General features: G+C 53.6%; 1 protein-coding gene across 1 annotated transcript in view; it reads right to left on the bottom strand.

Annotated features, from left to right (window-relative positions):
- Positions 1-217: 217 nt before the first annotated feature.
- The window catches only part of Mn1 (MN1 proto-oncogene, transcriptional regulator), a 39,322-nt gene continuing 27,108 nt past the window's right edge, over positions 218-12,431 (bottom strand). Inside the window, exon 2 of the mRNA XM_055605771.1 lies at positions 218-2,666. Within this exon, the coding sequence (XP_055461746.1) occupies positions 2,491-2,666 (176 nt within the window). The 3' untranslated portion in view covers positions 218-2,490. The remainder of the gene's footprint in view (positions 2,667-12,431) is intronic.

Genomic DNA, 12,431 nt, shown 5'->3' with positions numbered 1-12,431 from the left:
CAGCACAAGGGTGAGGACTGGAGTTTGGATGCCTGACATTTACATGACAGGTGTGATGGCTGCTTGCAACCCCATCCTTAGGAGATGGAGGGGTCAGGATTATCAGAGCAACCAAGGTAGCCAAACGGGGGAGAGCTGGGCTCTACAAGTGATAGGGCTAGTGCACACACAGGAGCCTAGGGAGAGAGATAAGCCCCACCCACAAAAATGCACCAGACACCATTAACGTCGTATTTATTGTTATTTAAGCTGCTCAGCAAAACATATACACGTATATACAGTATGCGTGAATACGGAAGACTCAACTTTACATATTTTTTTTAAAAAAAGAAAGAAAAATACCACTCAGTTTCATGAGCTATTGTCACTGTCTTCCAACCAAGCATTTCAGAAATGGTTTTCTTTAAGAGTCAAAAAAAAGCTTACAGGCTCGCGCACCGCACTGCAGGGTTAAGGGTTCATATTTTACATGTGCAATAGCGATTTCCTTCTCTCTACTGGAGTTGGCTGTATACTGATTACAGTGTTCCCAGGCTCCTGCGCTTCGGGCGCGGTTTTCTTCCATTTTTTATTCTTTCCACTAAAACCAAACTTAACAACATGATGTCCTTTTGCTTAAGGCTGTTTTAAAAGCTTCTCCACCCTGGGGTGGTGGGGAGTGAGAACAAGGTAACACTGGACACTTCCGGGTGACCTGAGCCACTCGCTGGTGGCTGTGTGTGGGCTTGGTGCTGGGAAGTTCGTTGGTGGACATTAGGATGCTCGTTTTCCAGCCTTAAGCAGTAAGGAGAAGTCATTCGTGTTTGGGAAGGGAAAGGCTGGCACTCTCAGACAGCTAGACGGTGCAAACTCTGAGGGTAAATGTGGAGTCTGGACCAAAGCCTGGTGGATGCTCCTGTGGAAGGGGAAGCCATCCCCCTCACTGTTTGGGGCCCTTCCTGCTCACCAGCCCATGCCACCTGTTTCTGCCCTTTGAGGCCATCTCACTGCCCAGGCAACAAGTACAGGCCTGGGGGGCTCAGACCTCAGCCAAGAGGAGGAGGAGGACAGGAGGGAGAAAGTCGGCTTTTGGCAAGTGGCTCCCACACCTGAAAGTCCCTTGACACAAACAATAGAGGTGTGTAGAGAGCCCTAAGCCTTCCAGGCCTCTTGCTAAGAAAAGGAAGGGGGTCTGTCAAGTTGGGGCTGGGGGCCTCAGAAAGAAGCAATTGGAAAGACACACTGACAACAAAAAAACTGAGCTGAAACAGGAGGGTTGGCTCTGGCCTGACGCTCCCAGGGAGGGACGGATGGACGGCCCCACAGCAGTGGGTCACAGCTTAGCAGGGTATAGACCACACCCTAAGGTGTTGTCCTTATCAGCGCTACAATCTCTGCTCCTCTCTGCTTAGGGGGAAGCACCTCTCCCGGGGGACCTATTGGGCAGGGCTCTGCTTTTGAATGAGCATGAAACCAAATCAGAAGGGCAGGAGATACCCCACAAAGGGAACATGAGGCCCCAGAATGGATACCATGAAGCCATTCGTTTCATTCTCCTTCCCTCCTGAGGGAGCTACAGGATCAATGACAGGGTCTCAGCCAGAGTCCGGCTGCCCTAATCCCTCCTCCCAGAGATAGAGTCACTTAGAGTAGGCTAGGAGGAAGTAGGAGAGCTGAGGCATCCCAGCTGCCATTCTGGGAGAGCAGGGCCAGGAAGTCACTGGCACAACTGACTACCCCTCCCTGTCCCCTCTGAGGGTCATAAGGCCACCCTGCTCAGCACAGAGAAGACAGGGGTTACAATGGAGAGGAGAGCTCATGACCCTGGCAGGCTCCTTCCTTCAAGTGGCTGAACATGGCCTTACAGCATCCAGCTCACAACCCAGAATGGTCTGGAGGGACAGCTCCCAGTGGGAGGGATGGAAGCTAGTTGAAGGCTCAGGGCCAGTGAGGAAAATGCCTCTCCAAGTTCTCAGGGAACAGAGGAAACGCAGTTCCTAGGGATGCTTGTTGTCCTGACTGGTGACGGAGGAGCTAACACTGCGACGACCCTGCGGCTTCCACCCAGGAATATTCCAGAACACTATTCTCCAAGATTTTCATCTTCATAAGTGATGAACAAAGCAAAGGGGGGAGAGGAAGGGAAGCAGGGAATGAAAAGAATCGAAGAGAGTAAAAAAGAAAAGGGGTAACAGGTGCACCCTGGCTGGGCTTAAACGAGGCAAGGGCCTTCTAGAACACGCCGAGTACAGAAAATAGGGGTTCTCTAGCAGGAAAAAAGGCTTGAGCCAGCGTTTGCTGTTGGCTGAGGACTGACACCGGTGTCACGGTGTATCACACAGTTTCTTTAAAATAATTTTTGAGGTTCTTTTTCTCACCTTCCCCAGCCCCTTTAAACAAACCCTTTCCATTCTGAGTGCCACTAAGCAGGTACCAACCTAAACAAAAACATAAGAGTCTGCTCAGCCACAGAGGCCCTCATAGGTGGGTAGGGTGGGGACTCCCGTGGGCTCAAGTCAGGGCAGCCACAAATGTCCCAAATCGGTTGGAGATGTCGGAGTGTAGTGACCGCCAGGTGGGTACGGAGGCGCGGGCCTTGGGGTCACCATCTGTGCAGTGGACAGTCAGGCACTGCAGGTGACTGCCGGGCTGGGTGGCTGAGGCCTTGTTGGTGGGGAGGTCATGGGCTGTGGAGAAAGAAGACACAAGTTAGAAGACACAGGTAGCCAGTGGGACATCCTGCAGGGGTGACAGCCGAGGGGATAATGAGAGGTCGTATCTGGCCCTCTTCCATGGCTGGGGATGGTCTCAGAAGCTTGGGCTATGAAGACTGTGTAAGAAAAGCCCACCAGGCCACACCCACATCACACCCAGGTCTGTTGTCCCCTGGGAAGCAGGAGATGGGATGGGATGACATCATAAATTGCCCATCTCTGGTGGATGAAGACTAACCAGACACCAGGAGAGTGAGAAGCCATCTAAAAACACATCAGAGTGTACAGAGGACTCCACAGATACCCCAAAGGAGTTGGGGAGAGCTGTCTAGTCCTTTGGACAGGCACCTGCTGTGGGCCTATTATGCACTCAAAACTTCCTTAAATAGACAGACTGCAGAGCACAGTCCAGGAGCTAAGGGTGGCTACCTAACATTACAGTTAAGAAAACTGAGGTCCAGATTGGGTAATGGCCTGCCTCAGGGGACATGAAGGAGAATTCTACTGGCAGAGTAGAGAAGGAGCCAGGGGGGACCAGTGAGACACCAACTGTGGCAAGCAGAGGTCAGAGTGCTCTGTGGTCACGTCCCTGTAGCTTCCTCCCATCCAGGAGTTTCTGTCCCTTCCCAGGGCACAGGGAGCGGGCTCAGAAGAGGTGGTTTGTGGAGTGGACTGACAAGGGAGGAGCCTACGGGCACCTACTATACCCCTCACCCTCCCAGCCCTGCACTCTGCAGACAAGACACCTGCAGCCCAGAGAGATGCAGAAACTTGCCTGGAGACATATAGCTCTAACTGACACCAGTTCTAGCCCTACAATGGAATCCAAGTCCCATTCTCTGAAAATGGAATGACCCAGGCAATGTGGGCCTCATATGCATCTGTTATCAAGGCTCTTACTATGTTCAGGTATTTGTACAAACTATAAAGTGCCTTGTAGTGCTCTGGGTTGTAGACAGCGTTGAGCTCCCAGACCACACCAGCCATCACTGGAAAGGCCAGTGGTTGGGGTGGTCCGTGCTCCCTCCACACCTTCATGGGAACCTGCTCTATTGGCCACACAGAACCAGAACTACCACAGGTCACAGCTGTCTCTGTGTCAGATATGTCCCAAGGGAGAAAGGTTTTCAACAACCACTAACATGCCAGTAGGAGTTAGGCCAAAATCGTTCCTCCTCTGCTTGAGGTGGATGGGACAGATTGGAGATTTTCAGAGCATGCTGCCAAGCAACGCTGGGCTCTGCCCTACTGTGTCTGAATGACACTTTCCCAATTCTCTTTTTTCAGAAGGTCTGATACCCTATGTGAGGCTGCCTTACAGGAAGGCTCAGAAAACTAGGTTTGAATATGGTGACTTCAAAGATGAAAGATGAAAGACAAAGATGAAACTGGGGTGGGGGCCCAACTCAGATTAAGGGGGCACACCCGGATACTGAACCCCGTGAACCACTCATCATCACTACAGAAGAGGTGCTTAGGATTAAGAGCCTAGCCCTAGCCTGCAGAGGAGGAAGGCTCTGGCGCTAAGCCCCACCCCCTGGGCCAGGCAAGCCTCTAAGAATTAGGGCTTCCGGACCTGGCAGGTTGGGAGAGCAACCTGCACTGGCTTCTGCCCTCGCTCATTCAATCAACAAGCATTTATCTGGGACCTATTGTGTCCTGGCACAGTGGCCTGTGGATCCTCCTGAGTGACGCCAGGCAGCACCATTCTGTGATCCATCGTGGTGGCAATTCTACCCACTGTGTAACACAGCTCTCCACTGCTGCCTGTCTCCAGGCCTGTGGCCGCCTGGTATAGAAAGGTCCCAGGAAGGACTGATGGGCAGGCCCCTGGGAAGGTGATAAGGGAGCCGCCCAGAAGCTGGTGAAGAAGGCCCTCATTCCCTACGCCTTGGCGGGGTGATCTCCCTCCTCCTCAACTCGTGAGTCTTCAGCCATCTTGTAAAAGCAACTAAGGTTTCAGGCATAAGTTTCAATACCCCGTAAACCTCAGAGGGTCAGGTCCCTGAGGGCACACGGGCCCCAGCTTGTAGCAATACAGTCCTTACTCTGAGCCCACACATGCCTCACTCCCAGCAGATCCCTGCTTCCTGCCGCATGTTCTATTATTCCAGAGTGCAATACCCCACGAAGGGCGGGCGGGTCATACTCTCAGGAGACTCATGTAGTCATGCCTGTACCCATTACACACAGAGAGACCAGAGAAATGGAGGCCCTCATCAAAGCAGCAATGAGCCAGCTCCAGCTCTGCAGGTCGCAAGAAGGTGACAGGAAATAGGTATTTCTTAAGCATGTAGGATTGGCAGGCTCAGGTAAATCCACACCCGGGTTACCCTCTGCTCCCATTCCCAGGCCTGCCACTTGCTCAGCTGTGTCTGGATCTCAGAGTCAGGCACTTGCTGCCCCTGAGGTAGAGTCCAGGACTGCCTAATTCCATCCCTCAACAAGCACACGATGCACTGCCCTTCCTCCATTTTGGCAAGGAGCACCTGTGGTTCAGAGAGGGTGAGGGTCTGGCCTGGTGGCACACAGCATGGGTACAGAATTCTCCGGTCCCAGCAGGCAACCCCAGCCTAGTGTCCACACGTAGGCCTTTTAGGAGAGAGTGTTGTTCTTCAGCTCTTGACTGTGCAAGCCTGTATTCACACCATCTGCCGACTCATTACAGTGGGGGGACCCATCATACCCTAGACAGTGGCCCCCCAGGCGGTCAACTCACAGGTGATCAATCTATCTTAAAGAAGCTGTTCCAGTCCCAATCTGTCCCAGCCAGGATGACACTGAGTCCCCAAGCCTCAGGTGGCAGGCACAGCCAGGCCTCCATGCCAGCAATGCAGAGACAGATAACACTGTCCCTTCACCAAGCCCTGAGGCTAAGGGGGACCTGAGATCCTTGGGTACCTGGTGCTGGTAGATGCCACAGGCTGGCTTTCTCTTTTAAGCCTGGGGTTCCTGAGAGGTGAGGGAACTCCCACACCTAGGCTGCTGACTATCCGCAGCACCTGTTCTTTCATTTGTTCCTGGAGGGGCCGTTTAGGGTGAGCCAGGCTCACAGCAGCAAAGGGACCATGAAGCAGAAGGGCAGGCCTCATGCATAAAGGTGAGGTCTGAGTGGCCCCACCCAGAGGGGAGGGGTACCATCGTCTCTAAACATGCCCTGCATGAACCTCACCAACAATGACCCCGCACTGGGTCATCATTGCTGATGGCTTGCTTCATAGAGTTGAGGTCAGAGCCAGCCTGGCTCCCCCAATGTAGCCAAAAGGCTCATGTGGGCTTCCGTCTGCCCAACTTCAAGCCACAGCAAGACATGGAGACATCAGCCGCTGAAGCAGAGGAAGCAGTGAGCCCAGTGGAAGCCATGTCTCCATCCTGCTCCTGTGGGCCCAACAACAATGGCAGCCAGTACCTGTGTTCTGCAATATTTGCGTGTGTCCATCCCTGGGCCTTCAGATCCTGGAGTCAGCTGTGCAAAGCAGGGAAACCTGGAATGCCAGGGGCTTGGGAGCTCGAGTGGCTACTGGAGCAAAATGTCTACCTGTTGTCTGTCTTTTCTCCTTCCTCCTCCATACTTTCCTTCCCTCTTTCTGTCCTTCCTTTCTTCCTCTTCCCTTCTCCCCACCACCCCCCTCATTCTCTCCTTTGCTTCCACGGCTTCCTCCTCTGTCATTCCTTTCTTCATCTAGGTCCACAGAGGCTTCCTCTAGCTGCACCCTGCTCTGCACTGAAGCCCCAGCCAGGATCCACCATGGGGCACAGACCCCAGCAGCCTTGTTGGGTGACCTCCTCCTGCCTCATTCTCTCCAGACCCATTCTGCTTTGAGTCCTGCGATAGGGATTCTGGCCTGGCCTTCTGTTCTCTGCCCACCAGACAGGTGGGGTCCAGCTGATGCCCTCCATATCATGGGTGGGCACAGAGGGGAGGTGGGTGGATCCACCTCTGGCCAGGTCTGTGGGGCACCCACACCTCCAAAAGTCCGGAGCCTAAACTTGGCACTCAATAGCCCAGGATCTGGGGGTACCAGACCTAGAACAACAGTGCTCTCATCTCTGTGGGGGCTCTCTATGGCCAGCATGAGGCAGAGAGGGTATTTTTAACTCATGGCTTACGTAAGAGGGAGTGTGGGCCTGAGCAACAGCTAATGCCACCCCCACATTCACCTCGCCCGATTCCCACAAAGGGAAATATACTTTGAATTTCCTTTATTTGGACCCAGGAATCTTCTGTGACTTCTGCCCTTGGCTGAGGCAGGGCTGGACCACTTCCTTTTCTTGAGACCAGCTACACCGGCTCCAGCCTACAGCTGCTTTGGTTCTCTCTGAATCTACTGTGTGCACAGGGCTGGACAGACCCCTCTCCTACTTAAACCTTCCATAGCTCCCCAGTCCCCAGGATTGAGCCCTGACTTTACACAACCACCTGGTCACACATGCCACTTGGCCTCTAGTGTCATTTCTGCATCTTCCCTACATTGTACAATCCTTACACAAAGCCCTGTCTTTGCCATGGCCACACCCCTCCTCCTTCCACATTCGGTCTGTAGCACCCTCCCTCTGCACCCCTGTTGATTCTCACCGTCCTGCCCAGCTGTCAAACCCATGGGCGGTCCCCAACCCAAGGTACATGACCTTCTAGCCCTGCTGGCAGACACAGGGTGGCGGGCAGTTGTATGCCCGGGATCCTCCCCCGAGGCTGCCAAGGATAAACACCTAGAGACACAGGGCTCAGGTGGATGAGCCCCTGACAGCAGAGACAGTCACTCGCCTGAGATGGATGATGACCCCACTCTGTGGCCAATGACACCAGCTGCTTGGGCCTGCTCCCTCAGAGGGAGCTCAGGAAAGGAAGGCCACACTGTTCAAGGCTTCGGTCCTGTGCAAGCGCCATCAACGGTGCATGTGTCTCTGTCATTTTTAGTTTTTGTGACAGGATGTCTCACTGAGCCTGAAACTCACAGGTTTGACTACACTGACTGACCAGTGAGCCCCAAGGATGCTACTGTCTTTACTTCCCATGTGGTGGTTACAAATACATGCTCCCATGTCTGGGGTTGACATGGGTGCTGGAGACGAAAACTTGGGTCCCTATCCCTACGTTCCAAGCCCTTTACCAACTGAGCTGTCTCCTCAGCCCTCAACTCTCTTTACCATGGTGCTAAGGCATGTCTCCATGAGCCTGCTTCTGGACATGGTGGAACATACCTATCATCCCAATACTTAGAGGCTAAGCCATGAGAACCACGAATTCATGTCCAGGCTACACACTGAAGTTGAAACTGGGCTGTAGAGGACCCTGTAAGCAAAAAGGACTACCTCTGCAGCCGGAGGACCCAGATTCTACTGTCTTTGTTGAGCTCTGGAAAAAGACAGGCCCACAGCTCAACCCTCTGGGTTCAGGGGCAAAAAGAACAAGCCTCGGCCAGATGTGGATGGCAGAAGGCCTTGGCTGGCCATGCCGGCCCTCTTGCCCTCTCCCTCCTGGCACACAGAAAAATGCCTATTAGGAACCTGTTCAATGTCTTTATGATACCCTGCCCATTGTATGGCCTGGTGCAAATCCCCCCCCCTCGATGGGCCTGTTCAGTCGTCTCTGATGACTGTGGCAGGTGGGTGTCCAGCCTTGGCTTTTAAAGGACAGAGTGCTACACAGTCCCTCTGTGTAGCCCAGGATGACCTAAGCATACAGTTCTGCCTCAGCATCCTGAGTGCCAGGGTCACGACATGCACCCCATGCTAGCTGTGGTTACAGTTGACTGTCAACTTGGCTGGCTCTTCTGGAGCCACCTAGGATGGAAGCCTCCAGGCCACCTGTGAAGGCTTAGCTGGATTGAGTTAATTATGGAAGAAAGACCTGCCCTAAATGCAGGTGGCACCATCGAATGGGCTGGGTCCTAGACCAAACTAGAAGGAAAAAGCAAGCTGAGTGCCACCTTCATCCTCCTGGCTACAGTGGGATGTGACAGTCGCCTTATCCTCCTGCCACCATGCCTTCCCAACCACCACGACAGACCATAATCCTTGAACTGGGAGCCTGAGTAAAGCCTCCCTTCCTTCAGCTGCTTCTTGCCACAGCCACACGATGAGTAACTAAGGCACTGGCTGACCCACAGTCCTTCCATGCCTTGGGAGTCCATTTTACAGGCAGAGGTTGGGGCAGGACTGGGGCCCCCACTGAAGCCTTGACCTCAGGATTCAGGGACAGTAGCCAGCTGGTGACACTGCATGGCATCTCACAGGGACCAAGGTAGGCAGCACCTGATCTCAGCTACCTTCCCACACCCATGTTCCTCCGGCTCAGCTCTCCATCTGTGATGTGAAACTCCAGTGTCATGTGACAACAGAAAAACAGGAGGGAAGTTAGTCATGCCTCTGTACTGCCAGTCACAGGCTATAACTGTGACAAGAGTCACTGGCTCTGCTGAGCTCGGGTCACCTCAACAGCCAGGGCGCAAAGGCCAAATCTACAGCCCATTTCACAGCCTTGGAAACTGAGTCCAAACTTCCAGCACTGCAGTCACACAGCTGATGAGCAGTAGAGCGGCCACACCCACATTGTCTGGTGTGGAGTCATTTGTAGAGATAAAATGTCCTTGCCTGGGTGGCAGGACTACAGCTCCAGTGCCTTCCCTCACAGTCCCCCCTCCTTTCTCTATTTCTGTCACCCTCCTCTGGTCAATGCCCTCCTTGCTCTCTGGAAAGAATGCCCAGGCTCACAACACTGAGTTAAGAGTTACCCAAGGTAGACATGAAGCACCCCTGGGAACACAATTTGAAACATTGCCTCAGGCAGCTGCGCCCTTTGTCACAGGTCCTGAAGAGGGTCCTGCAAGCCCTTTGGCCCTAGCACAGGGTCAGGCTGGGTAAAAGCCTCACTGAGGACCAGGAGTCCATGAGCCCAGCTTTGAGAGCCCAGAAAAGTGAGGATGGCATTGTGGGGAAGCTGAGCAACCCATTCACATCACCTTGGGACAAGGGCAGCTGTCACTCAGATGGGCCGGCTGACGGCAGGAAAGGGCAAAGTTGGGAGGGGAGTGTGATGAGAGAGGGGACATGGGGGCACAGAGGCCACTCTCTGCAGGGTGGACATCGTTTCTCCAAGCTGGAACAGATGTGGTGAGCCCTCCCCTGGGAGATCCTGGTGTAAAACATGTCCTGACACTCAGAGACCTCGCTAGCTCCTCTAGCCAAAAGTTCCCGCCCTCAAGCCTCAGTTCCTCGCCCGGGATGCAGGACACAGAGAGCATGGTCCCCAGAGGACAGCCTTGTATGTCCCGGGCGAGTCCTGACTCCAGCTGCAGTGACGCTGCCTTTAGCTGTTCTGCCTTTTAGTGCAATGACAGGAGACGGAGTGCTGGGTGACCTCACCCCTGGCACCTTTCGGGGCTCTAAGCACCTCACATGCTCTGCCAGGATGTGGTCACTTCAGCGGTCAGTGTGTGTGGAGAGTGGGTGATGCGTGCGTGTGTACGTGTGCCCGTGTGCGCGCGTGCGTGCGTGCGTGTGTGTGTGTGTGTGTGTGTGTGTGTGTGTGTGTAGTATAGAGAGAGGTGTGTGTTTTGTGTGTGCAGGTATGTGTGGTGTATGGAGAGGCATGTATGTGGTGTGGTATGTGGTGGGTTTGGAGGTTGGCACTGTGTTGGGGGGGTGTCGGGGGATACCTACAGGGTGTGTACTCCTGTGAGCATGCTGATGGAGGCCAGAAGAGGATATCCGTGCCCCGTGTCATTACTCTCTGCCTTATTCCCTTGAGGCAGGGTCTCCTAATGGACGTGGAGCTAAGCCGGCTGGCAACAAGCCACGCCGTCCTGTCCTCCCGAGGAGCGGCAGTCTTGTGTATTCACACCCAGCTCTCCCGCTGGTGCTGAGCCCTGAACTCACGCCCTGGTGTTTGCACTTCAAGTTGCTGTACTCGCTGTGCCCTCCTGGTCTGACAATACTCTGTCTATCAAGACAAACAAGCACACCCATTTCTTTAGCCGTCAGCCTCACGGCTCCAACTGCAGAAAATACATTTTCAAGGGGCTGTAGTTCCAGGTTGTCCCTGGAGGTGCCTGCTCCTCTTTGTGGGGTGCTTCTTCAGGGGGACAGTGGTGATGGTAACTGTCTGCCACCACGTGAGTTCCTATAGTTAAGATGTTTTCCAAAAAGAGGGTCTATGTGGGTAGTCGTTCACACGCCATACAAAGGTCTGAGTAACCTATGCGTAAGTGCCAGGCTGTGGGGCTGAGGCAGACACAAGTCAGCTCCCCACGTCTCTACCTCCTACTCTGAAGAGCACGATTGCTTGCTCCTGCTGGGCCCTGAAGGGACACTAAGCTTTTTAACAAGTGACCCCCATCATGGTCCTGTGGAGATCTTCAGGGCACAACACAATGTGCCCTATACAGTGAGCTGGGTTCAAGGCTCTGAGAGGTCACGCCAACCTGTGCCCTGTCCTCAGAGCTCCTAGCCAGAGAAGAGATGTTGGCACATGCTGGTAAACAGTGAAAGCCTATGCTGTGTGCTGCGTGTTGTGCTGTGTGCTATGTGCCGTGAGCTGTGCCGTGTGCTGTGCTCTGGGAGGTATGTAGGCAGATTTAAGGATGAACACAGAATTTTTCAGGAGAGGAAGAAGAGGGACGTCTGAAGCCACTGGGGGCCTCTTTCTGAACAGTGAAGAGCTTCACTTGACCCTGAACATCTGGAACCCTGCACTCTAACTTACGCTTGGGGTGGGGGTCTGAGGAGAGCAAGCTCAAGGGTCGATGGGCTATGTCATGGGGTGTCCAGGAAGGAGCTTCGTACTCCTGAAAGCAATGGGGAGCCAGGGAGTCTTCAGAGCAAGGGCTGGGCATAGGGAATACATCAAGGTGGGTAAGAGTTCTCGGCTCCCTTACCCCAGTCTTGGCACAGAACTCTTGACGTGGAAACACACACAATCCCTGGTGTCCTTCAACCCTGAGCAAACTGGAGATCAAAGCCACAGTCACAACACCTGAATGACACTCTGGAAAAACTCTTGCCTAACTGGGCTAGCCAGGAGACCTGGGCGGCTTCCAAGTCGCACCTGCAGCTCAGGTCCCCAGGCCCAGGATGGCTCCTCAGCAGCCTGCCACACCTCCCTGCACCTCTGCCTCCCCTCTGCAGTTATCACGGCCTACACCTCACATCAGCAAGTCCTCGATGAAGTTACAGGGAGGGAGACAGAGGCCCAGGACTCTAAGATGTGCCATGGGTAGGGTGAGGCGGGTCCTGCCACTGAGTCTCCATTTCCCTGTGTGTGCAGTGACAGGCAGCAATTGTGGCTAATAGCACCCCAGTCTATTCCTTAAAAGCCTCTGAGGGCTCTGCCGTGTCTCCTAACCTAATCACAGAGACACTTATCCCAGGCTAGTCACAGAGACATTTACCCCAGGGTAACCGACCATGGCTCACACTAAGTAAAGTTTCACTAGCATGTGGCTTTGTTTGCAGCTATTTTCATGTCATCGTGGCATGTGTCTGGGCTTTCCGGACAAACAACAGTTACCAAAAGATCTGGGCACTCCATGACCCAGGCAAAACGAACCACTGTGTGGTGTAACCCACAAACCACAAATATTAACTGGCACCTGTACAGAGAAAGTTTGTCAACCTTCAAACCTGAGGCTCAAGTTTATACAAGGAGGATGTCAGCAGGCACCTAGTGGATGCTCAATACATGCTCTAGACATGTGAGGATATTACATGAGACTTTGGGGATCTAAAATATCTTTATTG

This window comes from Psammomys obesus, unplaced genomic scaffold (genome assembly GCF_907164565.1).
Source record: "Psammomys obesus unplaced genomic scaffold, mPsaObe1.curated_primary_1811, whole genome shotgun sequence".
Classification (NCBI taxonomy): domain Eukaryota; kingdom Metazoa; phylum Chordata; class Mammalia; order Rodentia; family Muridae; genus Psammomys; species Psammomys obesus.
The sequence above is the reverse complement of the archived record's forward strand: the minus strand, read 5'-3'. Positions and strand labels throughout refer to the sequence as shown.